General features: G+C 45.3%; 1 protein-coding gene across 1 annotated transcript in view; it reads left to right on the top strand.

Annotated features, from left to right (window-relative positions):
* Positions 1–27,201, top strand: part of VPS33B (VPS33B late endosome and lysosome associated) — a 312,860-nt gene that overhangs the window by 256,844 nt on the left and 28,815 nt on the right. Inside the window, exon 22 of the mRNA XM_069625205.1 lies at positions 13,104–13,182. Coding sequence (XP_069481306.1) covers positions 13,104–13,182 — 79 coding nt within the window. The remainder of the gene's footprint in view (positions 1–13,103; positions 13,183–27,201) is intronic.

The following is a 27,201-nucleotide window of genomic DNA, read 5'->3' as shown; positions in this document are numbered from 1 at the left end:
CCCGCACTTAGGTGAAACCTGAATGACAACATGCCCACACTTAGATTTGTGAATATTAGCCTGTGTCGCATCTAGATAGGACTCTGAATATTAGCATGCCCGCACCTATGCTAAACGTGAAGACTAGCACAGGCCACACTTAGAATTGTGGACAATTGACCTGCATCGCATCTAGATAGGATTGATTGAAGGATAACATGCCCGCGCCTAGATGAAACTTGAATGTTAGCAGGTGCCACACTTAGAATTGTGAACACCAGCCTGCACCGCATCCAGATTAAGTTATGAATGTTAGCATGCCCACACCTAGACAGATTTCTAAACACTAGCCTGCGCCGCACCTAGAAAAGACTGTGAATGTAGGCATGCCCACATGTGAAGGCCAACAAGTGCCACACTTAGACAAAACTGTGAATGTTAGCATGCTAAAGGTCAGGTAACCCACTAACCAATATAAGCTCAAACTCTGCATACTTATCTCACTCAAAAAACTCACACAACCATCTCTCGCACAACAAGCCGCACGCACTTCACAACACTGCAACAACACATAAGCCGGAGCAACAGCACACGCGGACTGACATCGATCCAATACCCGCAGCAAAGCTCAGCATCCGGTGTACACCGAGTTGAAGGTGCCAACAGAACACCACTTCTCTCACTATCCTACTCCCTCTTCGCACTACTAACCAATCCCCCCCTTATCATTTACAGATCTGCCAGAGCACCTGGGGACCAATTCCGTTGGTGACAGTGCGCGGTACAAATACCTTTAACATTTGCCAAGTTTATTCAAAATAAAAGGGGATGGGATAAAGGCCCATCTGTCCCTAACCTAACATGAATGTCCCTGCCTCGCAAACTAAGACTAAAGAAAGTCGACTGTGACGAATCCTGCGGCTCCCTCACTGAAACCCCGCCTAACGTCTCCTCCCAGGTGGCCAGGGGAAGGCAGACGCTTCCTGATCCCAAACCTGCCGGTGGTGTACTGGGTTAGGATCACCTGGGTAGAGACAAGGCCCTAGTAAAGTTACAACTTACAGCCCCTCTGGTAGAATTACTAAGGGAATTAAATCTAACTTTAAGAAGTAAGGACTCGAGAAGTAGAAAAAACATACTTCGTTGAAACAAACTACATGTCCCAGAATCCGATAGGGACCGAGATGAGGAAGAGGGCTGAAGAGGCATGTATATGTAATAGGCTATTAGGCCTAAGAGCCATTGCAGGAGTCAGGCAATTGAAACAAATGGCTCACACCTGAAGTCATCTACCAAACCTATGAGTCATAAAACGCTGCAGCAGGAGTGGAGGAAGGAGCTGGAACAGGAGTTGGAAGGCTGACAGTAGAAGCAGTAGTAGAAGAGCACAAGGCTGGCAATTCATGAGGAAGTGTGATCACAGAAGGCACTGCGGAACGTTGACATAGCAGATTTTACCTGCAAGTTCTGAGAGGGTCCTGTGTTCTCAAAACCTGCATTGCCGTGGCTGCACCGAGGAAGACATGCTGATAGAGGAGTTTTACCCATATGTACCTGGTTGCTGTGATTGCAGCGCCGTTACCATGCTGAAGCTTGAGTCCCGCAGCAGAAGGCGAGCCGAGGGACTGAGGACTGAAGAAGACTCCCAGGTGGTGTGGCTGGACCGGAGACACTCGTGCTGCAGAAGGGCGTAGGTCCCAAGTGTGCCCAAATCAGTAGTAGAAGTTGAAGACATCCGGAAAGTGAAGCAGCCCACAACCGCATTGTTCCTGGAACTGGCGAATGAAGCTCAGCATTCAGGTTCACTCAGTAAGCCTTGCCCGTAACTGTATCCAGCTCTACAATAGCGTGCATATACTTGTAAGTGAGTAAAAGCTGTTTGTTGTTCTAAAATCCTTTCTAACAATGGAAATGTAGCACGTGCACTAATAGTCAAAGCCGCATTGTTTGCGTAAGAAGAAAAGCACATTATTTCCATTGTTGAACATTTCTTGGTGTTGCTGGAGTGGTAGCGTGTCCTTAATTGAGAAGGGAACGCTTGAGAAACCCATTCCAAGAGCTAACGTGGACTTTCACAGGGATAAAAGTGAATACAGTTTCAAAGGAAGGTCGCATGTGGCCAGTTGTGTTTCCTGAAAGCAGCCTGAAATCATCTCTGTGATATTGTACGGGGATACAATTACTTGCAACCCTTTAAGGTAAAAGATTTATCTAAAGAGCGATCGCGTGCACCTAAATCTGTTTTCCCTTTGAAGACTGAACCTTGTAGTATTCTGAACAATCATTCTTTAATTCCAAAATTAGTTGTACTGACGAGAAGAACAAGCATTACGCAAGCCAAGAAGCGAACCCTTTCCATAGTGAAACAAGTCCTAATTAGATCTATCCACCTGATCTGTGAGGTTGTTAAAGGTCATGTGTCCTCTGATACAAGTGATGCATTGTTACCTGAAGCTGGAAGGGTGACACTACAGCTTCTGGGTAATTACTGGAACCAAGAAGGTGTGAATGAAGCGGGGGAAGGGTGCTTGGTGCTTGTAAAGAAGATTAAGAAAATAATCTGTAATGCTGAAGATTGCTGAAGGTGAGAGAAAGTCAGTCTTGGGGCAGAGGCAGGTTATACTTGTGGCAGTAAGACAGATAGAAGAGGCAAAGAGGCTGCCCTGTTCTTGGAGCATAGGAAAGAAGAGAGCCTTGCCTACCTGCAGAGGTCGAAGTGTCTTGTCTTTATATGCCTAACAATTTAGAAACAGAAGTACCTGAACTGTGGTGGTATGTACAACTGTCAGTTGATGTCACATTGAAGTTGTTTGGAGTAATGGTATACTGTGGGACAAAGGAGACTGTTCTCACGGTAATAGTAGTAGAGGGGTGGTTGTTAAGAGGAGCGCAAGAACCCAAAGATAAACATCCTGACAATGATACCAAATGTACTGCAGAGGTTATAACCACGTGTGAAGTTGGAGAAGAAGTTGTTTATCTATTCTTTGAACTATGGCAAATCATCTTGAAAAGAAGACGTCCAGGATTACCATTGGTGCTATTTTCTTGGCTGAAATTGGAAGGGGATCTTTTCAACTGAAATCTGGAGAACTGCTACCAGTGGATTTATGTTTGATGAACTTTTGTTTTCACTTGGGACTTACAAGAACTGGTTTATGACTTTTCTTTTCATTTGAACATTTTGGAGGACTGATTAGAACTAGTTCAATTCTTTTCTTTTCATGTTTGAATACTTTGAAGTTGACTTTAAACCCCTGGGGAAGGGATTTACCCAGGACAGGTGAAGGTCATCTAAATATTGTTCAATCATTGTTTATCATTTTATGTTATTTTATTATTTGCCTTGAATGTTTTGTTGCTTAGTGTGAAGGCCAGTTTGTCTAAGTTAGGAGTTATTCCCTTAGCCTTTAGACTAGGTAGGCAATTCCCTGATAGAGTAGGTCAAGTGAGGATCTATTTGTAAACTTTTTCTTTAATAAAATGTCTTAATTTTGAGAAAAGTACAAGCAGTTGTCTGCCTCGCATTACTGACCCCTCACACAACCTTGTGTCCAGATTGTATCTGACCATCACACTAATATATACGAACCAAAGTGTGCAAGGAAGATGTATATGTTTCCAGATCAACAAAAATGTGCAATAGTTCAGAATTATAGCTCCAATAAAGTAATCCTTGTGCTCAGGGTTGAACTCCCTTCACCTTGATCAATTCAGGAAGACCTTTGAAAAAGTTCTGTTCCAATAATGTTCTATTCAGGTAATAGATGAATTGTCTCTTAACTTGTTAAAACAAATGTTTCTTCCATAGAACACTGTTTCAAAACCAAAGAAACTGTTTCCTTCCAAAGCAACTGTTTCTTTCACAACGATCTTCGTTTCAAGATGCCAAAAATGATTACGCCAAAAAGAAATGTAGCAACAATCTTTCTTGTAGAATATACTTGTCAGAATGGCAAAGTAAGTCTCTCATGCTTGTGAGAAACCTGAAGGTGTCTCCCCTTCTAGTCCCCAGGGATCTGTCATCCAGGTGGCTAGGACACAGCCATCGCTTTTGGATCCAGTTCCTAGAGGTGGACCAGTGCGGGAAGATCACCTGGATGAGGGTCTTCGGGGAGTGAAGATGGGACACCGGAAGGTGAGACACGGTATGCCCCTCCCTGTAAAACCCTTTCTCCATCCTACCTAGGAACTCAACCCCTCACTACACCCCCTTTCGAACACTTTCTCACAAACGGATCACTGTCAGCGAAAACGGACTAACACCAGAGCCGTATACCTGACATGTCCCAATACAAAGGTCAGTCAACGTCAGGCAATTACTGATAGTTACACCCACCTGACTTCCATCACACTTCCCCACACGGATAAAAGGCGGAGCACAAAGCACACTCTGAGCGAGGCAAAGCACACGAGGAAACAGCGGTTCCAAGATGGCAGTTTAATACAAGGAGAAAGATGGCGAGACCAGAGAGGGTTACAAGGAGGGAAGTGCCCTTGACCTTTTCAGCCCATTACTTTCACAAAGCATTGTGTGTCAGAGGTACCCGGGGTTCTGCCGCGTCGATAACCAAGGAGGGGAGGATCGGCTGCCGCTGTGGTACTGCCCTTTACTCCTACAATAAAGCAGCACCATTAAAGACAGCATAGCGGTGAGTCTGAGAGACTGATATCAAACCTACCTATGCTAGAACCAAGGTTGCAAGCAGCAACATTGTGTGAAGAAATGTAGAGACTAGCGTGTGAAATACATGAGACAAACAATGCCAATATAATTGAAAACCAAAGGAGCGATTGAACTTTGGGAGGTTTAAGGAACTCATGTTGAACCACGCCTGACAGTATATGTAAGGAACTCATGGTGGCAACATTGAAGACATTCTTCTTGCTGCTCTCGCACGCCTTCTGGTTCTTGTAGTTTCAATGCAAAACCAAGGGGGATCAGCCAGAGTCTTTCACACGAGCACCCATGTGGCGCCAGAACACTCTGCAGCTGGTCTTGAAGGTATTATTTGACCACTCGATTTCCCTCTGTCGGGCTCGGAACATCCTTGGAGTTCCTCAAGGTTCTCCCTTGGCCGGGTTCGGACCCCTTTTTAGGTTCTCAAAGGCCTCCCTCTTTCGGGCTCGGACCCTGCTTGCAAAAGTCACAATTTTAATAAAAAAGGTTTTGGGACTTCTAGTGCCAGAATGCACTGGGCTGATTTTGCTCCCACTTCCTCTTGCTCCCCGAAAATTGCACTTTCTATCATTGGAAGCTGCAGGAGCCAAAATGGGATGTTTGTAGGAGGTCAGGGTCTCTCCCTCCGCCCCTCAGAGACCTGGGTTCGCCTGCCTGGCCCAGGGGAGGAGTTTAATTGTTGGTACCCCTAGGCAACACCAGCTGCCCCTGGTCTTGCCTTCTGGAGGGACAGTTTCCTCCTCCACACTGCAATCTGCTCCCTGGTAGTAGGGCCAGTTTTTGGCCGGTTTTCCCCTTCTCCTCCAGGTCTCCCAAGGTCTCTCCAGCTCACTAGGGCACTCTACTGCTCTCCGGTACATTCCAGCATCTCTGACTCGCTTACAATGCTGTTCCTGGCTGCTGCTTTTATACTCCGAGCTAGAGTTAATTGGAGTCAGGTGTGAATAGTTGTCCCTCCCTGCCTGACTCTGCCTGACCTCATTATCGGGACAACATGGAGACTGCCCATAGGAATCCATTGCCCATGGATTCCTATGGTTAATCCTCATGACTCCCATCTGCCTCTTCCTAATCTCAGTCCTTGTGGATTTCAGTAGGGGAATGGGATAGGGGAGTTGTAGTGTTGTGGCGAGGTAAAATTTGTATTTGGTTTTAGAGGTCATTTGGAGTTCCCCTGTTGTTTTCTCCATCTTTTCCGTAAGGGAAAGTGCTGGGGGTGGGATGGGATTTTGGTGACAACATCCCATAAAGACTACTGGGATATCGGGTAGAAGTTGCATTGGAAACAATGGTATACTACGTCTCGCACAAGGTCGCTCCTCTCGCAGTCTCCAAGGACCTCCTGCCCAGGTGATCCACCACCGCTCGTCCATTCCCAGGGTTGGGATCCAAGAGTGATGGCCCTCTCCTGGCTACCTGAACAAAGGATCCCCGGGAAGAACCTGGGAGAAACGTCCCAGTTTCTCACAGATGCCAAATAAGATACCATAGACAGAGTGATCCAGCGCCACATGGGTGCTCACTCGAAGGTCTCTGTCAGGTATCCAATTAATTGGCAACTATTGAAAGGGGAAATTTGAGATCAACATGGTCCTGCAACGGGTCAAGCTAAATCCAGTACACATTCAAAAGTCTTCATTAGTTGAATGCGTGCTACAATTGGTCTGACTAATTGTAACAGAGAAAGGATCTGAGCCCGGCTGAGGGAGGATCCGGGGTGAATTGTGAGTCACCCGAACAAGGGTATTCTCTAAACACTGGAACATGGGGATCTGAGCCCGAAAGAGGGGATCTGCGATACTGACTGTGATATAAAAGGGATCTGAGCCCAGCTGAGGGGGATCCAGGGTGAGACACCTGAATTGAATACTCGAAAGAGGAGAGGAACCTTTGTGTTTATTTTGTTCTTGTACATTAGGCCCTCTGAGTCAAGAGACTTTGGAAAAGCAAAGAGACTTGCAACACAGAAGGCCCTGATGCTGGTAATGGAACTGTGTCCTCATGCCGAAGAAGCCAGAGTGTGTGCTTTGGTCTAGTGAACTGCCTTGTCCCATGCTGAAAACGTGGGGAAGGGAGGCCAACGGCCTAAACATCCTGACATATAATTTTGTGAATACTTCTTTCTTTTTCATGAACACTAGCCTTCACTATGTATGTTTAGTGGTAAGGATTGCCAATAGTTTTTTTTTAGTATTATAGGCCCTTTTATTTTGACGAGACTTCACAAGGACTGCATTATTATTATTTGATGGTCGTAGCTCGCTTCCATCTGTAGATTTAGGTTTAGATAGGTGTTTATCACACCCTTGTTAAAGTTCAATAAACACCCTTGAATTGTGATCACTTGTGCCTGTCTTACTGTTGATACCATGTCTTCCTTACATGCTGTACAACAGTTCATTACAGTAGTAAAGAAAATAGTTTCTTCCCACCACACTCTTCATAACAACAACATTTGCCTCCTTTAAGTAACGTCTCCTTTCCTGGTTTACTCGCTTGCCAGATATGCTCTCTGCTTCACAAAGCTTGTTCCTTTCCCGGTTCACTCTCCTGCCAGGAATGGTTTCACTTTTATATAACTGTTCCTCTCCTGGTTTACTCGCCTGCTAGGAATGGTTTCTACTTCACACAACAGTTAATGTTTCTTTGATTGTGGCCATGTGGGTTCCAGGTTTCCCCAGGCTGAGATCTCATGCATGGAGAACTGTACCCTTTTAGCCCTACTATTCTACTTGACAGGAGTTGAAATGGTGTCCATTAGCTTTGCCACATGTCCCGGGGGCCCCAATTCCTTTCGTTTGACTCACTGGGTGAACACGTGGCTGTAACGGAGCACTTTACCAGGCCGATTGCCCCAGTTGCATAGAGTCTCTCGTGGCTCTCTCGTTAGCCTCTAGCGCTGAAGCCCAAGTGAACCTCACTCGTAATACCACCCCAGGGTCAAGATCAGGTAGCGGCTGCCTTTCCCTGGCCACCTGGGAGGAGGCCAATACCGTGGTTTTGTTGATGATTTCACAGGATTCATCACAACATATTGTTGTAGCCCCACTAACTTCCTAAAATTACATCTCGTTAATTGGAAAGAACAGAGCACGAAAAGTGCTCTTAACTCAAATTGTAACTCTTGCATACGCAAGTAAGGATTCCAATAGGCAAATAAAAGATAACTATGGGCCATGCCCTAATTCACCCTGGCCTTTCTTTGAAACTCTGAGCCCAGGAGACATTACCTCTGGCTGTAGCAGACTGCTCTGATTTTGTGGTGCCTTCTGCTTTTTGTTTTGTTTCTCTAACCTGCCCCCTGCTGGAAGGCACTAGACCAGTATTTACTAACAAGGGCTTGGCCTTGGTATCACCTCTCGCCGTACTGACAATTTACATTTATTGTCAATCAACCAAAGGAACCAAGGGGTATAGTGGGGGTATGCTGTGACATGAAATACATTGAAAAGCAATTGTTGATGGTAGAATTGAAACAATTCATACAAAATCAAACCATCAGATTTGTGATGTAGCCTACCTGCCACCCTTCTAGTAGACTTGAGCATGCACCCTACAGAGCTGTATGATGTGTGCTTGCAGTTCTAGACTCTCACAATGCATTAGAACTATCTAAGGTATATGGTAACAGACCTGTATGATGTGCGCTTGCAGTTCTAGACACTCACTATGCATCAGAACTATCTAAGGTATATGGTAACAGACCTGTATGATGTGTGCTTGTAGTTTTAGACACTCTCTGTGCATTAGAACTATCTAAGGTATATGGTAACAGACCTGTATGATGAGTGCTTGGAGTTGTAGACACTCACTGTGCATTACAACTATCTAAGGTATATGATAACAGACCTGTATGGTTGGGTGCTTGCAGTTCTAGACTCTCACTATTCATTAGAACTATCTAAGGTATATGGTAACAGACCTGTATGATGTGTGCTTGCAGTCTTAGACACTCACTATGCTTTAGAACTATCTTAGGTATATGGTAACAGACCTGTATGATGTGTGCTTGCAGTTCTAGAAATACACTGTGCATTAGAACTATCTAAGGTATATGGTAACAGACATGTATGATGTGTGCTTGCAGTTCTAGACCCTCACTATTCATTAGAACTATCTAAGGTATATGATAACAGACCTGTATGATGTGTGCTTGCAGTTCTAGACACTGCATCAGAACTATCTAAGGTATATGATACCAGACCTGTATGATGTGTGCTTGCAGTCTTAGACACTCACTGTGCATCAGAACTATCTAAGGTATATGAAAACAGGCCTGTATGATGTGTGCTTGTAGTTTTAGACACTCACTATGCATTAGAATTACCTAAGGTATATGGTAACAGACCTGTATGATGTGTGCTTGCAGTTTTAGACACTCACTGTGCATCAGAACTATCTAAGGTATATGATAACAGACCTGTATGATGTGTGCTTGCAGTCTTAGACACTCACTGTGCATCAGAACTCTCTAAGGTATATGATAACAGACCTGTATGATGTGTGCTTGTAGTTTTAGACACTCTCTGTGCATTAGAACTATCTAAGGTATATGATAACAGACATGTATGATGTGTGTTTGCAGTCTTAGACAATCACTGTGCATCAGAACTATCTAAGGTATATGGTAACAGACCTGTATGATGTGTGCTTGCAGTTCTAGACTCTCACTATTCATTAGAACTATCTATGGTATATGGTAACAGACCTGTATGTTGTGTGCTTGCAGTCTTAGATACTCACTGTGCATTAGAACTATCTAAGGTATATGATAACAGACCTGTATGATGTGTGCTTGCAGTTTTAGACACTCACTGTGCATTAGAACTATCTAAGGTATATGGTAACAGACCTGTATGATGTGTGCTTGCAGTTCTAGACACTCACTGTGCATCAGAACTATCTAAGGTATATGATAACAGACCTGTATGATGTGTGCTTGCAGTTTTAGACACTCACTGTGCATCAGAACTATCTAAGGTATATGGTAACAGACCTGTATGATGTGTGCTTGCAGTTTTAGACACTCACTGTGCATCAGAACTATCTAAGGTATATGGTAACAGACCTGTATGATGTGTGCTTGCAGTTCTAGACACTCACTGTGCATCAGAACTATCTAAGGTATATGGTAACAGACCTGTATGATGTGTGATTGCAGTTCTAGACACTCGCTGTGCATCAGAACTATCTAAGGTATATGGTAACAGACCTGTATGATGTGTGCTTGCAGTTCTAGACACTCGCTGTGCATCAGAACTATCTAAGGTATATGGTAACAGACCTGTATGATGTGTGCTTGCAGTTTTAGACACTCGCTGTGCATCAGAACTATCTAAGGTATATGGTAACAGACCTGTATGATGTGTGCTTGCAGTTCTAGACACTCGCTGTGCATCAGAACTATCTAAGGTATATGATAACAGACCTGTATGATGTGTGCTTGCAGTTCTAGACACTCACTGTGTATTAGAACTATCTAAGGTATATGGTAACAGACCTGTATGATGTGTGCTTGCAGTTCTAGACACTCACTGTGCATCAGAACTATCTATAGGGCCATGATCATCAGCACAGTGCATCCTCCTTCAGCCTCTCGGCGGCTTGAAGTCTTACCCCATTAGGGAAGGAGTCAACATGAGCTTTTTCTTTTGACTGACTCAAGAGACTTGTAGGACCGATACAGGAGGCCTATGAGGCACTCATTCCACTGAGTCAAGTTCTATACACGGGATGATTCCCTATATACAAGTGTTAGAACATCTTTCCTATTTGCTCTTTTCCCTCCATAGACATCTATGGACCCACCCCAATGTTTTGCTTTTGTTTTGAACCTGTCCTAACTTTGAAGTTAAGGAAAGCCTTTTTTCTTTACTTACCATGTTCTTCTCACCTGCGTGGGGGCAATGATCATCATATATGGATGTAAGTACAACATTCATTGTTTGTTTTGCACTGCACACATCACCTTAATTTGTCTTGTAAGTAACATTCTGTTACTTGCATGATGTGTCCTGGGCGGGCAGGTCGCAGCGGATATTTGTCTACCATATGTTTTGCTTTTCTTGCATTTTAATGCATAATGGCTTTCAGAGTAACATACAATTTTTTATTGTGTGTTGTAGTTATATATTAAACTTTTCGCACAAAAGTATTATAAAAAAAAGATAAAAGAAACAATATTACTCTAAAATGGCCATACCACAGGATGTTGCCCTCGTCCTTTAGCCATCCTATCTTTTGACCTTCTTCCTGCTCTCTCGGGGCTGGATATTCCATATAAAGCTGTCCCTTTCCTGGTTCCATGTAATAATGTCCCCACAAAAATATCGCCGAAAAATGGCCGTTTTTTTGTGGGGACATTATTGCTTTGAACATGCGGGGGACACCTCCGCAACCCCAAATCTTTTTTTTTTTTTTTTTTTTTTTTTTTTTTTGCTGCCCCTATCCCCATATATATGGCCACCCATATAATATCGCCACAACCTTTTCCCGGCGATATTATGTATGGCGTCCATATATATGGGGATAATATTACCGGATACCCCTTTCCTCTGCAAAGCCCTGACTTTCCCGGGCAAAGCAGCAGTATATGTCTGTTGATGGGCACATGTGGTGGCCTGTTGCTGTCCATGGTTGGACAGGCCATGACAGTTTCAATGCTGTATATCCTTGCTATTGGTGGGTTCAGGGCAACACCAGCTTAGATTTAGGATCAAAGGACTACTGCAGCCAATCTCCAGACTGTCCTTATAACAATTTCCTAACTTTTTGGTAGTTGTGTTCCTAAGGAGTTTGGGCTGGAAATAAAAAGGCGTTCTTACCCCAAGTGTTTTCTTGGATTTTGGGAACCACGAAAAAATTCAGGATGGTCAATCAGAGGTTCCTAGCTGGTACATATTTTGTACATTTGGAAAAGATAAAGTATGGTCCTTGAGGGAGGGGAGGGGGAAGAGGGGTGAGGGTAGTAGAGGCCAAGCACTATTTATTTTATTTTTTGGGTATTTATAATGCGCATCTACAGCAAATGGTGTTTCAAGGCGCAAATCATTTGATTGCACAATCATTTGATTGGACATTGGAAACCAATGAAGAAAGTGTGTGCACAAATTGTGGTAGTTTTATCAGAGTTCCAGCTAGTGTGTTTTGGACTCTTAGCAACTTCTCAATTTGGAATTTAGGGAGGCCAAGATAGATTGGGTTGCAATAATCCAGCCTAGATGAAGTAAAGGCATTCATGAGCTGAACCTGATGATTAAAGCAGAGGTTGCCGTCTTCTCAGCTGATTAAGTTGGCCAAAAAGAGCATCCCGCAACTTTATTTATTTGGGATGATAGAATCAATTGGCTTTCAAGAGTGACTCTGAGGTTCCAAATTTAATTAACCGGGGCAGGGTGAAAGCTAATCGTTGTGGCCAAGAGAAGAGGATCGCAGGAAAATCCACTGGTCCACGTAGTAGAATTTCCATTTTTTGTGCATACAACTTTAGTATGTTCTTGTCTATGCTGGCCGCAACAAAGAGAAGTTGGAGATATTGAAATTCTGCCCACTATCTGGATGTAATAGGATATGGGATGTAAAGATTCAATCTTTACCGGAAGAGGCAAGTACTTAGATCGAATAGTAGCAATTTGTTATTGATACCTCTGGTTAATTTTGAGCGAGCAGGTAAATGCTCCTTGGACTTTCCTGCCCCCCCCCCCAAACTGTGGAACTCCCTGCCTGTTTCCTTATGGTTTCAGACCACCATTGATGGTTTTGAGAAAAAACTGAAAACCTGTTCTGCTGTCTTTTTGCTACCTTTGATTATTCCCATGGTTTTATTATTCTTATCTTGCTTTGTTTTATCCAATTTTATTCCTGCTCTGCCTCTCCCCAATTTTTATCTTGTTTTTTAACTGTTTCTAGTGTTTGATCCACCTTGCACGTTCCCTTGTGTTGTTTGTATTCTTGTTGCTAGCGCCCGTTCACCTAAGGGTTTAAGGCGCTCTATAAATGTATAAATAAATAAATGGGTCCCATAAGCATATGAGAACAACTCTATAACAAAAGAATGTAGCAGCTTTGTCAGGAGTTGATCAAAACGGGGTATATGGCAGCTCCCTGGTGAACTCCAGAACTGTTGGGTTGCAGCGTTCATTCAGGAAATTGGAGGATAACAGATTGAGCTCTGCTCTGCAAAATGTTGAAGCCACGCCCAGGGCTCCTACTGAGATGCTAACATGTTTAAGGTGGTACATACATTTTCTTTACCTAAAATGCATGTTTCATTTTTTATGTTTATTCGGTCTACATATCTTTTGCTTTTCATGGTCTGTACTCAGTATGTGGTTCCGTCCCTTGAGACCTGTTAGTACTGCTACTGTGTGTTCATCTTTGCAGAATATTTGCGTTATCTGATTTAGTACTTCCATTCCCCAAACACGTTTAATTCTTCTTTCAGGTTTTGGAAAGAAGCGGCTGGACAGGTCTGGAAGAAATTACTCGACTTCTAAATGGAAAAGATTTTGCAGAAACATTAGGTAAAGATTTTAGTATGGCTTGTAGGTTTGTCTTAATCAGTGCTTACCTTCATATCCTGTCAAGTATGGAGGTATGTTTTGCTCTTGCTCTGTGAATAATCGTTTATATATTTGCTTATTTGTATACTGGATGCTCTTTTTTAGCGTTGATCTTAAAGGGTTATTTGAAAACTGGCGGATTTTGTTTTAACTCAATTGATTCTGATTCTCATAAATTCAAGGGTTACAGTGGAACTCGTAACACCGTTTCTGCTGCATGATATCTCGATGCCACTGGGACATTACAAGTCCCGGCGGGCCGGGATATCAGGCGGCGGAAAGTGTAAGTCCCCACTTCTGTGACAACCCTGCCTACCAGGGCAGTTGCACCCGGCAGGTCAGACCTGCCTGGCTCAACGGCCCGGGCAGGCAGAGTTGGAGTGTGGTGTTCCGGAAAGGGTGCCAGTACGATGCAACTGGCACCCTTATTTCCAGACCGCCACACTTGGAGTTGGGCCTAATGACAGCTACCACCAATCTTTATCCTCTCTTGTCTCCCTAACATCTGTGTTGGATGTTACGGCCACTTTGTTTACAGGATCAAGGAGATTTGAGCATACTTTGTGACAACGACACTGACTTCCTCGGCTTGTTCATATCTAGTTTAAGGTATTTGGTTCTGCTTGTTCAGACACATCTGATCGACATCACTGTGGTCAAGCAGCCAAAGTGGTCCCTAATCGACAATGGTCGCCAGTCAATAATCGTAGTCAAGATTGTAATGGCCAATATCCTTTCAGCTGAGATAGAAGAGTCATGCCTTAGCTGCACATGAATGTGCACGGCAAGCCCAGTAAACACCCACAAATGTGTGCAGGCCTTACATGTAGAAACAGACTGCTTTGCAGTAGGATTAAGGTAGGCCTCACAGGGAATTGCGGGGGCAGCATTTTGTGACCTGCCCAGCTTGATGGGTCAGATGAAGGACTGCGACAAAAGAGCCCGAAATTATTTGAACTTGGAATGCTGCGCAAAGAATGGGCCGGAGTGAGGGTGAGGGGCAGTAAATCCAGGGACGAAGAAGGTTGGTTCTGGGGATGTTTCCCCTGAACAAAGAGGCACACATTTGATATACCTGATGAGGATGTAGACCCGTTGGTGTCGACCGAATAGGTAAAACACAGGTATTTTTCATTGTGACAAGTAGAAAGAAATGCTGAACAGTTTTGGATAAGCAGTTGGACTGACGTTCAAAAGTTGGGGACAACTAGAAATGCATCAGGTTTAAGGTGGTCTCCCTCAATTAGGTGGTGTATTTCGGGACACCTACATACGTTGCAAAGATGTGATCATTTAGATAACAGTAGAAGCATGGCTGTTCGTATGTGTTTCTTTGGACATAGAACAACCAAATGGATTTTGGACAGTGCACCTTTTGGAAATTGACTTAATGTTACTATTAACAAATGACACACTCTTTGTGTATTATATTCATTTAATTTTACACCTTTTTAACTATGCATAAACTTCTGTTCTTACTGTGTACAATTTTATTCAAAGAAATTGTCATTCGAAAGAATGGCATTTCGAGAAAAAAAAAATCAAAAGTTTGCCTTTCGAAACTTTTGTATTCTAAAAAATGACTGGACACTACTGTTTATAGAGGTCCATGATACTTTCTGCTGAAGGGGTGTGTTTTTTAACCTCTTAAGTGCCATTGAGGTTCCCCCCCAGTGCCACTGGGTTTTTTTTTAAATCGCGGTATTCACCGCCCAAACCCGCCAGCATTTCCCCCCTCATTAACCCCTTAAGTGCCACCGACGAGCCGGCTCTTCGGTGGCAACCAGGAGCGGTTTTTACCGACGAGCCGGCTCGTCGCTGGCATTTAAAGGGATAAACATTTGAAATAAATTAAAATAATAAAACATTAAACAAATTACTTTTCTTTAAAAATGTAGAGCATAGGAGTCACTATATGGCCATCGCCACAGAGTCACTTGTGGGCCCGGCTTCAACCGTGTAGGCCAGTTATGAATAGAATGGATTTATGCAGTGGGGTTTGGAATGGCTCATTTCCTTGCTTTATGCGTCTTTGGTGGAGGCTACTTTGGGTGACACAGAGGACTTTGGGCCAAATGGGAGAGAGATTTGGGACATGTGGTGAATGAACAGCTCTGGCAGAGGATGCACAGGAGAACGTTTAAGACCTCCATGGCCTGCCAATATAAATTGCATGGGGTGAAACTGCTTCATCGCTGGCAGTATGACCCTGTTGGGCTTTCCAAAATGTTCCCGGGGTGAGCCCCCTATGTTGGCATGGCTGTGGCGAAAGCGCTACATTCTGGCACGTGTGGTGGGCTTGCAGCAAGGTACAGGTATTGGGGTGGATAAAAAGCATAGATGGGATAGAGAGGTGGCTCGACCCTAAATTGGCACTTTTTGGTATGGAAGCAGTGGGTGGGGGTGTGAAGCCTTGTTGCACATGGTGCATTTCCTCCTATTGGCAGCAAGAGCGTGTCTTGCAACATATTGGAAGAGGGAGAAACTTCCATGGGTTCATGGAATGGCGGGCCAGAGCTGGGAAGATTTACGGAGTCATGAGGATGCAGGAAGGGGCGCAAGAGGTTTTCGCTATCAGACACGTTGAAAAGAGATGAGTGTTTTCACAGTCTCCCATCCACCTTTTCTTTGCCCTTGACTGGAGCAGACTTAGGTGCATTTCGAGGTGCTCACAGTTCACAGACATGTTATGTGATGTTTGATTTAGTTGCAATGTTGTTTCACTGAAGAGGTAATGGAGGTTGTTTTTCCATACCGGGGGAGGGTGAAGGGGGGGACAGCAGTTGGGGGATGATAGGGAATATTGTGTTGCTTTGGGGTATAAAGTGCCTTGTTCTTCTTTGCTGTATCAAAAATCAAATTTAAAAATACAAAAATAAAAACAAAAAAGCTGTAATTTCCTAATTTTATCACATTTACTGGAATGTCAGCTCAGTGCTCTATCTGTAATTTGTGAGGGGTCAGAAATGAGAGGCAGACACAAAGTTCTAATGTTCTCATTATCAGACATCTTCACTAAACAGAAATGGATTGGATAAACGCCCTTCCATCCCTATCCCAAGGGGAGTTTCCCTAACTAGGAAACTAAAACTAAAGACCAGTCAGTGTCAAGACACCCCACAATTCCAGCCGGAACCCACCACTGTGGACTTGCAACCACCACAGCCCCAGCTGAGAATCGTAAAAGCCCACAATTCTAGAGCCATCACGTCCCCTTCCACGCAAGTCCAGCCAGCTTCCAGGGACACCTGCTACTCTTGGAATACAGGTAAGCGCCTCAGCACACCGCCCCGCCATACCACGCCAATCCCACCACGCACGTATCAGTGACCCCCAACAAGGCCTCATTCAACCAGACGCAACCGGTGCCGCCATGGCTATGCCCCCACCAATACTCACTAGAAATAGGTTCCTCAGTCTATGAACCCGGCTCACCCCACGCTTTCACATCACGCTCCTCAGCCACTCTGTCCAATGCAGATACGCCGACAATGCCCCAATCAACCTGAAGCCTCCGGTTCTGCCATTGCTATGCCCCCACCGATACTCACTAGGAATAGCTTCACTTAGTCTATGCAACTGGTTAATCCTGCGCTTTCCACATTACGCCCCTCAGCCACCCCGTCCAACGCAAATGTGCACGTCCACCAGACAGGCCCACAAGCCCATCAACTGCGCTTTGATCAACGCCAGATCAGCCACGGCTCACGCTTCTGAAATCCATGACCTCATAACTTCCAACAACCTCGACCTACTTGCCATAACCGACACTTGGCTACACACCGCTGTAGACCCAGCCCTTTCCATCACAATTCCTCAAGGCTATGCCATCCTAAAATGCAATAGATCCCCCAACAAAGGGGGCAGCGTTGCTCTAATTTTTAAAAGCACCCTCGCCATCAGATCCACAAACTCCAACGCCATCCCCAATTGCAAATCCCTACTCGCCAAGCTCTTCACGTCCCCCACCAATTCCATCACCATCCTCCTCACCGACTGCCCTCCTGGCCCCAGCCTCTCATTCGAGGACAACCTACTTCAAAGCATCAACTCCTCCATTAGGCCCAACTCAAAATTCTTAATTCTTGGGGACCTCAACCTATGCCTCAACGATCACTCAGACACCCTTGCCACCAGCGTAGCCACCACACTCAACCAAGCTGGCTTCACGCAACGATCTCTCGAGCCCACCCTCAATCAAGACTTCAACATCCCCCCATATGAACGCCCCAGTCCGGTTCACCCTTCGAAACCAGAAGGCCTGGCACGTTGCACTAAAAATCTCAATGACAACATCACCTCTTTACTTGATACCCTCGCTCAACCCCCAACCTCAATGACAGACCCAGCAGCACTGGTCCACATCTACAACAAAACCATTGCCCAGGCAGTCGACACGTTTGCCCCACTCAAACATCGGAAAGCCAAACCTGCACTAAAGAAACGCCTGGTTCACACCTGAGCTTCTCAAAGCTTGTGCCAAAAAGCATGCCTCCGAGCTAGCCTGGGAAAAAAAAACTCCCCTGCATCCAAAGCCCTCTTCACCTCCCTCACCAAAGACTACAGAAGGGAAACTCCAGGATCAGTAACGCCAAATCCAACTCCCAGAAACTATTCACAATCCTCTGGGATTTAGAGACTCCCTCCCATGCCCTACCAGACCTGACAGTGGACAGTGCCTGGTGCAACAAAATCCAAGACGCCCTTGCTGGGAAAATGAACGCCCTCAAAGTAAAAATCATCTCCAAACAACAAGCCATGCTAGCAAAACGACTACCACACTCAGCCCCCAGTGCTTTACCAACCCACATTTGCACCCCTTTCAACTTCCACCCTGTCTCAGGCCCTGAAGGCACCAAAATCATCAACAGTCTCAAACCTTCTCGTTGCAAAGGTGACACCTGCCCAGCCCCGATTATCAAAGACTGTGCAGAGACACTCACTCCATCTCTGGCATCATTAATGCTTACTTCGCCTCCAATTCGGTGCCAACCTCTTTAAAGGAAGCGTGGGTCCTGCAGCTGCTCAAGAAGCCCACCCTCGACCCTTCCATACCTGCAAGCTATCACCCCATTACAACAGTACCCTAACTCCTGAAGATTCTGGATCCCGTAGCTTACATTCAGGTTCAACATTACCTCGAGGAGAACAGCATCTTGGTTGCCCACCAATCAGGCTTCCACCCCAAGCACAGAATGGAAACTGCCTTACTAAACCTGAAAAATGTACTCTACGCCATCAAGAACACTGGCAAACGTGCCTTTCTGATAATGCTGAACCTCTCTGCAGCATTTTACCTGGTAGGCCACCAAACTCTCTGCTCCGAACCCACCTCTACAGTCAACTTCTCCACATCTGCCACCAACTGGATTAAATAATTCCTAAACAACGGATCCTCGCGAGTATTCATCAATGACTTTAATGTCACACCTACTCCTGTCACTTGCAGAGTTCCACAAGGTTTCTGCCTCTCCCCCATTCTTTACAACATTTACACAAAACCCCTTTCCGACCACCTTGACCACCTCGGCATCTTATACGAACTACGTCGACGACACGCAGCTCCTTATCCCCCTCTCTGGTTCTTACACACAGGGCTCAGCTACCATCATCTCTATGTATGAAGTTGTTCAAAACTAGATGGCATCTCACCTACTATGCCTCAATGATGATAAAACCGAAATCCTCATTATCGGCTCCCACTCCACGTTACGAAACATAGACCCAGCCTACATGGAGTTTACTATTGACAGAAACCGAATCCCCACCTCTTCTGCAGCCAAAACCCTAAGCGTATACCTGGATTCAACCCTTGACCTCTCGCGTCACGTGAACTCTATCACCTCATCAGCAGCTTAAACCGCCAAACTGCTCCATGCCAGTTAGCCCTTCCCATTCACCCCCAACCGCCTTTCCATTGCAAGAGCCATCACAGGAGCCAGGTTTGACTATTGCAACACCTTATTCGCCGGCACCTCCAAGTGCAACTTGAACAAACTACAACTATTCAGAACAATGCCCTCCGAGCGGCCACAGGTCTCCAAATTTGACCACACCTCTAAAGCCAGGAGAGATACACACTGGCTACCTATCCGCGAAAGGATCAAATTTAAAACACTAGCCATAGTCCACAGATGCCTTTCCAACACAGCTCCGACCTACCTCTCACTCTGCGTGGAGAAATACTGGCCCGCCCGACCTCTCAGATCCACAAACTGTCCCCATCTCAAGATCCCCAACTTCACTCGCCTCTCGTGGGTGGCAAGAGCTTCCCGGTGTTGGCCGCCAAAGTTTGGAACAATCTCCCACCAGTCCTCAGAAAAGAACCCGCCACTGGACCTTCCGCAGAAATCTGAATACTTGGCTCTTCACTAGCACAGCACCTTTTAAGACGTGCTACTCATCCTGATGCATATTCTTTCTTTCTCGATGTATCTAGCGCCTAGATAGCAGAGTGTTTTGTGTGTTGCAATAATTGCAAAAATAAAGAAATCATCCATGACATTGTGGTGTTTATAAAATTATCATTAACATGTTAGCCCAGTATAATATCATCGATATTGTTAGGCATTTCTCCAAACACAGAGTTGACCAAACATCATGAACTCCTCTTGCAAGTAAGCTAATAAATGTGCACATGAAAATACTAACAGCCTAATTTTAAATGAGGCTTTAAATACAATGTTCATTAAAAAAAACAGAATGGAGAAGCTCTCCACCTGTTTTTAGTACCATTTTCATCCAGAGTGCCCTGACACAAAGGGTCCTAGAGTGGGAAATGCGCTCTGTGCATTTCCTCATCCATTGTGCGAAAGCGACAGTGCCTTTGTCAATGTCTAATTTTGATGCAGACTGAGAGACTTTTCCATGGTTTAGGGTCGGCTTCTTAAATGTGTAAAAAGCAGACGGAATCCACAGGGATTCATTGTAATGGCTGCAATGCACATATACGGTAGCCACCGCTGCTTATACAATGGCCATTTAAGGGACCTGGCAAACCCCACCCATCAGTGATTGTCCTGTGCTTGAGGTCATGCCATTCTCCATCATCGAGTCATTTTCATCGGGCTCCCCTCCCTTGCTCTGTGTCTGTGACTGGCAAGGTAATTTCCTGCCCCTCAAGCAGGCATGTTGTCCTGGTCTGTTCTTCCTCTGGGGTAAAGGGCTTGAAATCATTCCCTTCACAATGAAGGCCTATATGAACCTTGCAAGGCCAGAATTGCCCCAAGGTATTGATCATAAGAGCCGGAGCCACACTGCCTGGTATTTGCACAGGAGAATATTCCAATCCCAGATCAGCAAGTGGGTAAGAGGGGGCCATGCAAAATGCAGCTGAGGCAAATGATGTGTTCCTACAGAAGACGTTCGGGCAGCACTGTTACTACTCCTGACAGGACAATGACTGATTTGCATATGTCTGCTGCCTTGATGTAAAGGTTGTGACGAATCACAGGATGTCGTCCCTGCTTTCCTAAGGGGAGCCCCTTCCCATGAGGCCAGGGAGGTGAGGCCGCTACCCAGTAGTCCCCCTGTGGGTGGTACTTAGTGGGTGGATCTCATGGGGAGGGAAGTCCTATATGGGATTAGTGATAACATGGGGAGAACGCTGTATTCCAATGGCCCATTTTACCTTAACCCACCTTCCTCGCCAACCCCCTACAACACTGTGCCTAGTGTTCCTATCTGTTGCCTTAAAACCAGTAAGTCAGGAAGTGATGGGACAAGGAAGAGTGTGGACTCCTCAAGGGACCTATATCCCTTGTGTACTGAGACGACCTGACTCACTAGAAGCCCTCAAGAGGAACGAGGACGCAGTGCGGAAGCATAGAGAGCTGTGAGAAATATGAGGGCATTCTCACATATACGCTCCTTGGGTCCTCTGCTCAAGTGGCCAGGGAAAGGCCATCGCTTTTGGATCCTGACCCTGGGGGTGGAGAAGCAAGGGAGGATCACCTGGGTGGACAGTCCTTGGAGATTGGGAATGAGATGTTCTCAGGCGAGATGTGGTATTCTGGATTTTCCCTTTCATGAAGAACCCTCTATCCCAGAGGCAGTTCTGGTATACTGCTACCCCTGTCCCACTGTCTGAGAAATTACACGAAGATACCACCAAGCTAGAAGCACCAGAAAGAGGGTGAGGAAAAGAAGGGTTAAGGATGAGACATGGTACCCACTTTTTCCCTTTGGAAAGCATCCTAAGCCTCGCCCAGCCTTTATGGGCTACTGTACAACAGTTCCCCTCAATTTTCCTCATTCAACATAATACAGTCCGGGAACGAGTAAGAGACGACTAGGAGTAGTGAATACTAGTAACCTGTTTCACCACTCTAGTACTGGGACAAAGAAGATTTATTTATTTTTATGTTATTCATTTATAACGTGCTTAATACCAGCGAGTGGTTTCTAAGCGTGGGATCGGGATTCGAACCTGTATTGCGCCACGTTGCCTTGCTTCCAACACAAACGCGTTGTCCCTGCACTATCCTTAAGGTGCCTGTAGAGTATTGGGAAGGTCAGGCATGTCATTCTAATTGCAGGCAGGCAATTCTAATTGAAGACTCACACCTGCAACCTGTCAAGTGGTTGCAGGTGTATAAAAAGGAAGGTAATCAGCAACACAGGGAGAAGCAGGGAGGCCTGTGTGGGAGAGTCCAGCAAGGGAGTACAGTGTGGAAGGAGGCAGCCATGGTAGGTCCTGCAGCGCAGCCAGGATGCCAGCAGAAGACCCATAGGCCTTGTGGTGCTAGGAAGACGGGCAGGCCGTGAAGGAACCGCAAGTTTGGGAGCCTCCATGGTTGAAGCGGTGCGGCTGGTGCTGCAAGCAGAGAAGAGGAAGGAAGGAAGTGTCCGCAGAAGCAGAGCGGTGCTGACAGCGAGAACCGTAGAGCACAGGAGAGCGAACCTGTCCCAGTGCCAAAATCCTGCGGGAGCAGATGAATAGACCACCAGATCCCCCAAATTGGTTCATCCAACAGTTACTATGAACACACATTGAATTGACGAAACCGCGGGTAAAGGGGAGGTGGAGAAAATATAAAACGGTCAGGATTCCTCTGGTTTCCTTAGTCTTCTGAACGTTTCAAAACTCAGGATACCTGCAAATAATACATCACTGGTTAATCCTTCAACCTAAAATCACAGGTAACTAAAATTATATTAAGCTCACCAAAACCCACTGGTTTACCTGACTGTCTCTGCTCATTACCTAGAGACAGCCTTAAGAAGTGTTATCTTCTGATTTAAATATTCTGTAGTTTACTTGCAGCAAACTCTGTGACACTTAGGGCTCTGTTCCATAACATAAATGTTAATACTAAACTCTGTTAGATCTTTAGTTTTCAACTGCTCACTGCCGCTCTCACTGTGACTCAATAATTTTTGTGCCGTTGTCCCTTAATGCGTTACTCTAGGGATATCTCAGAATAATAATATTTAAATATTTCCTCTCGTAATTTGTAGTACCTCTCTTTACAACTTTTGAAAACTTCCTAGTTAGTCAACACGTTCAATGTACTTCTTCCTTTAAAGAGTAGAGTTCTTGAATTATATATTGTCATATATTAGCATTGGCTGCGTTGACAAACCTAACACATTTTACTTCTACTTGTTTTCTTGAACGCTATTAACACGCTACTTGACACTGTTCTGAATGTGTTGCTAGCTTCCTAATAGCTGGTGATGAGTCGCGCTCTTCAAACTGCTTTTTCGAATTCAAAAATGCGCATTAAACTTACTTGAATTCGCTGCGCTGAATATGTTTATTGTATGCTTCCCTTTACTTTATCCACGCACCCGCTACCAGTTGCCTCACAGGTGCTCGATTCGGAAACGCCACGCGATTCTCTGAAGTAACGGATGAAACAAAAAGCTCTGTGCCTCTTGGTTTACTTGCTCTTCACGCAGACGTGCGCGCTTCTAGGTCCCTTTCTCTAACGCAGCAAGCCTCCCGACATGCTTGTACTCAAACGATTCCCTGCTTCGGCTTTCACACGCGCCAATTAATTCACTCTCAATTCCAAGATGCGCTAAGGAAGCAGCTTGTGCAATTTATAATTGAAGAACGTTACCATGTTTACTTCAAACACTTATTAAACAACTTAAACTTGATGTTGAATACTTCATAACACTTTCACTTTCCTTCAAGAACGTATTTACAAATTAATTCAAAACTATGCTTGCAGTTAGAAAGTTCACTTTTCACTCTCCTTAAAGTCAATTTACTACAGTCACTTATCTGAATTATCCTTAGCCGCTTTCAGATGTTCTCTTCTTGAAATGTGGTTTATATTCTTAAATTTCTTTGTTTCCTCTGGAGCTCTCAAGCACTGTGACCACTTCCAATGGGATCTTGAATGAAAAGCAGTTTAGAACCTCTCCTGAGGTTCCAAACTGCATTATAATAGTCTTTAACAAATTATTGCTGAGCAGGAAGTTCACCATCTTGGACTGGGACACTGGCAGCTGACTAACATAATGGTTAAGGAAATGTTGTTCACACAACCTGAACACAGTCTAAAACACTACTAGTAACGCCTCCTGTTACCCAGGGACCTGACAGCAAGTTTAGGAGCCTGCATGGTCGAAGCAGTGCGGCTGGTGCTGCGAGCGCAGAAGCGTAAGGAAGGAAGCGTCCGCAGAAGCAGAGCGGAGTTGACAGCGAGAACCGGAGAGCACAGGAGAACAAACAGAACTCGCGAGCAAAAGGAAATCAGCGAGTGAGGCTGAACACAGGCAACCCAGCCGTCCGGAAGGAACGCACAAGACCGGTGAGTGAAGAAGGCAAGTCACTCGGACTGGGGCACTCCTGGGGGCTGTGAGGAATGTGAGGCAAACACCAAACTAGTGAAATCATATGAAATTGATTAAACAAACCCGAGACCGCGGGTAGAATGAAATAGAAACGGCAAAGCAAACAGAACAATATTGAATACCTCACTGAATTAAACTTTTGTGAGCAAAGTTATAACAAATGAGAAGTGCATATGAACTACAGCTTGTGTTTTTTGAAAGCCAAGTAAGCATCAAGAAAGTAAGAATAAAAAGATTGTGTGAGAGTATAACGGCAAGGTGGTGAAGGAGCGAAATAACCACTAAGTGAACTCTTGTAATAAAACAGTGTGGCAAGACTAATGATTGGTCCAACTTGTGTGACACAGTGTTGCAATGCCAATGAGTGGTCCAAGTTGTGAAACACAGCGTAGCAAAGCCAAGAGACTGAGTAGAAGAACCTTTGTGGGTTAAGAGGCCTAAGGCTCCTGGTCGCGTGACCAGTAATGGGTGGGCCGTGTGGTCTGACAACTGCACCGAGACCAGGGAACCCTCAGCTGTGGAAGCCAAAGACTTTGTTTAAGCAAACCAGGAAAGAATAAGTTGAAAGAGTTGTTAAGTTTATCGAGAAGGAAAGACAATATTATTTTGAACACTGAGAGACGGAGGCCAAGGAGAGGCTGGCAAGTTGAAGTCTTGGGGAAGGGAATCCTGAGACTTTGTGAACTTTGATGGCGTCTTGAGGATGAAATCCTCAAGCCCCTTTTCAGTGAAACTGTGTTGCCTTGAACTTAGGGAAGGGAATCCCGAGTATCTGTGGAACTGTGTTCCCTTGAACTCCGGGAAGGGAACCCCAAGCTGTTTTGTACTTGAGAACGATAGTCAAGAGACTTTTGTGGAACTTTCTCAAACTTGGGAAACAGAAGCTGAAAAGGAAACTAAGAGCTGAAAGAAGCTCAGAACATTTGTTTCATAATTATAATTGTTCTTTTATAGCGTGCGTAATACCAGAGACCAGTCTCTAAGCGCGACCTCGGGATTCAAACCTGTGTGGCTATGCATTGTCCTGCTTCCAAGACAAGCGTGTTGCCCCTGAGCTATCCTCCCGGCTTAAGATTTGTTATAGACATCACTACACATTGTTTAGTTTTAGTTGTGAGGGCAAGTATAGGTTTTGGACACAGGTAGACTTTTAAGTTGAACTTTCAGACTCAGAGGGCCTCATTACGAGAATGGACATAATGAAAATAGGAAGGCGGATTGGTATTACCGGCATCGTTAACGGGTCCGGGCCATTACGACCCGACAACCCGCCAATACCGCCACCGCCCGTACCATGCCCCTTCATAACGGCTTGTGCGCGTTCATGCACCCCTTTGCAGAAGAAATACCGGGATGCCAATAATAGGAGGACTTTACAAGTTACGCAGGCATACACTTACCGGCATCCCAAAGGCGGTAAATAGGGCCTGCACGATGGCGGCCATACAAGCATCGCGGACCACCCGTAAACAGCCTGCAGTTAAGGCAACTGCCACAGTTGCACACAATCAACACAGGTGGAGTCAATGGAGCCTGTCCAAGTATAAAAAAGAGTACACCCACACACCACACCCCTTCCTACACCAAAATGATACCATTAGCTGTTGCAATCATGGGGCTGGAGGACATGCCTATACTGCTACAACTACAGCAACAACACCAACTACAACAACAGCCACAGCAACAACAACAGGCAGCGCAGAGGAGACGCAGGAGGAGAAGGAGGGTGAGACTGGCCCAGCAATTACCACCAGCACAGCCAGTAGCACCTCGTAGGCAGCCACCAATCCCTCGCATCAGACCCAGTCCATTCAATCTAACCCCTGAGCAGATCCACACCCTGTACCGACTGGACCGGGACACCATCACCACCATTGTGGACATGATACACGACGACATCGTCAGCCTCATTGAAATACGCACTGCCATCCACCTGCTACTAAAGGTGGTGTCTGTGCTCCACTTCCTGGCCACAGGCACCTACCAGCACAAAGTGGGGCTGCTGCATGGTATATCACAACCACTCTTTTCACGCATGCTGACCCAAGTGCTGGATGCCCTCCTGAAGCACGCTAGCACCCACATATCCCTACCAGGATATTGCCGACACCAAAGTAGGCTTCCATGCACTGGCAGGCAGGCCCAATTGCATTGGTGCCCTCGACTGCACCTATGTCGAATTGGTAGTGCCTCATGCCATAGAGGCTGTGTACCGTAATCGCAAGCAGTACCACTCCAATGTGCAGATGGTATGTGACTCCAGCAAGATCATCACACATTGTTGTGCCCGATATCCCGGATCGACACATGATGCCATGGTCCTGCGTAACTCCACGCTACCCCACCACTTGAAGCGACATGCTGGACGACGTGCCTGGCTGCTTAGTGAGTTGCCTGACTAGCCCATGGCAGTGCATCGGGGTTGTGATGTGGGGGGATGCATACTCCACCTGGGTGGGAATGGGGGGGAATGCATACTCCATCTGGGTGGGAATGGGCGGTGAGTGGACAATGCACTCAGAGCCAAACACTTCTGACCTGAACCTCCCAACCCGAACATGACACATCACTGCCACACATTAGACCAATTACGTACATCAATGACAACATGTAAGACGCACAACCAGGCCACCATGGGTATGTCAAGCAATGCATGACTAAACATGATTACAACTGTGCCAATGCCGCTAGTGTGATTAGGCACAGAATAGCATGCTGTTAGGCAGAATCCTGTGCAGTGCCATTAGGGACCACTACACACAATTAAGACCACAAGTGGTAATACAAGTTCACCTTTGGTACAAGCCTGTACTACTATGTTAAAGTGGTAGCAGTAGCGGAGCAGCCAGACTTATCTCAAGAGTAAATGACCAGTAGTAGAGATTACACAAAGGGACCACAATTACTGTGACTCAAGCAAACACTGACTCAAGATTTCAGGTAAAAAATATAAGTACATTTATTTTAAACCATCTGTTCGCAAAACAATTCACTTCTATAAATTCAAAACCACACGTAAAATACACCACACGCAACCACTTCCACTTGTCCCAGCAAATTCAAGGTAAGTACATTAGGATTTGTCAGACCGGTGTTACTAACGCGTACACGCGTACCCGCGGATAGAAATGCTCACGAAGTTAAAACACACTTTGTACTTTAGAATTTCAA

This window comes from Ambystoma mexicanum, chromosome 11 (genome assembly GCF_040938575.1).
Source record: "Ambystoma mexicanum isolate Mex_15411 chromosome 11, UKY_AmexF1_1, whole genome shotgun sequence".
Classification (NCBI taxonomy): Eukaryota; Metazoa; Chordata; class Amphibia; order Caudata; family Ambystomatidae; genus Ambystoma; species Ambystoma mexicanum.
Note: the sequence above shows the minus strand (reverse complement) of the source record. Positions and strands in the feature narration are given on the sequence as shown.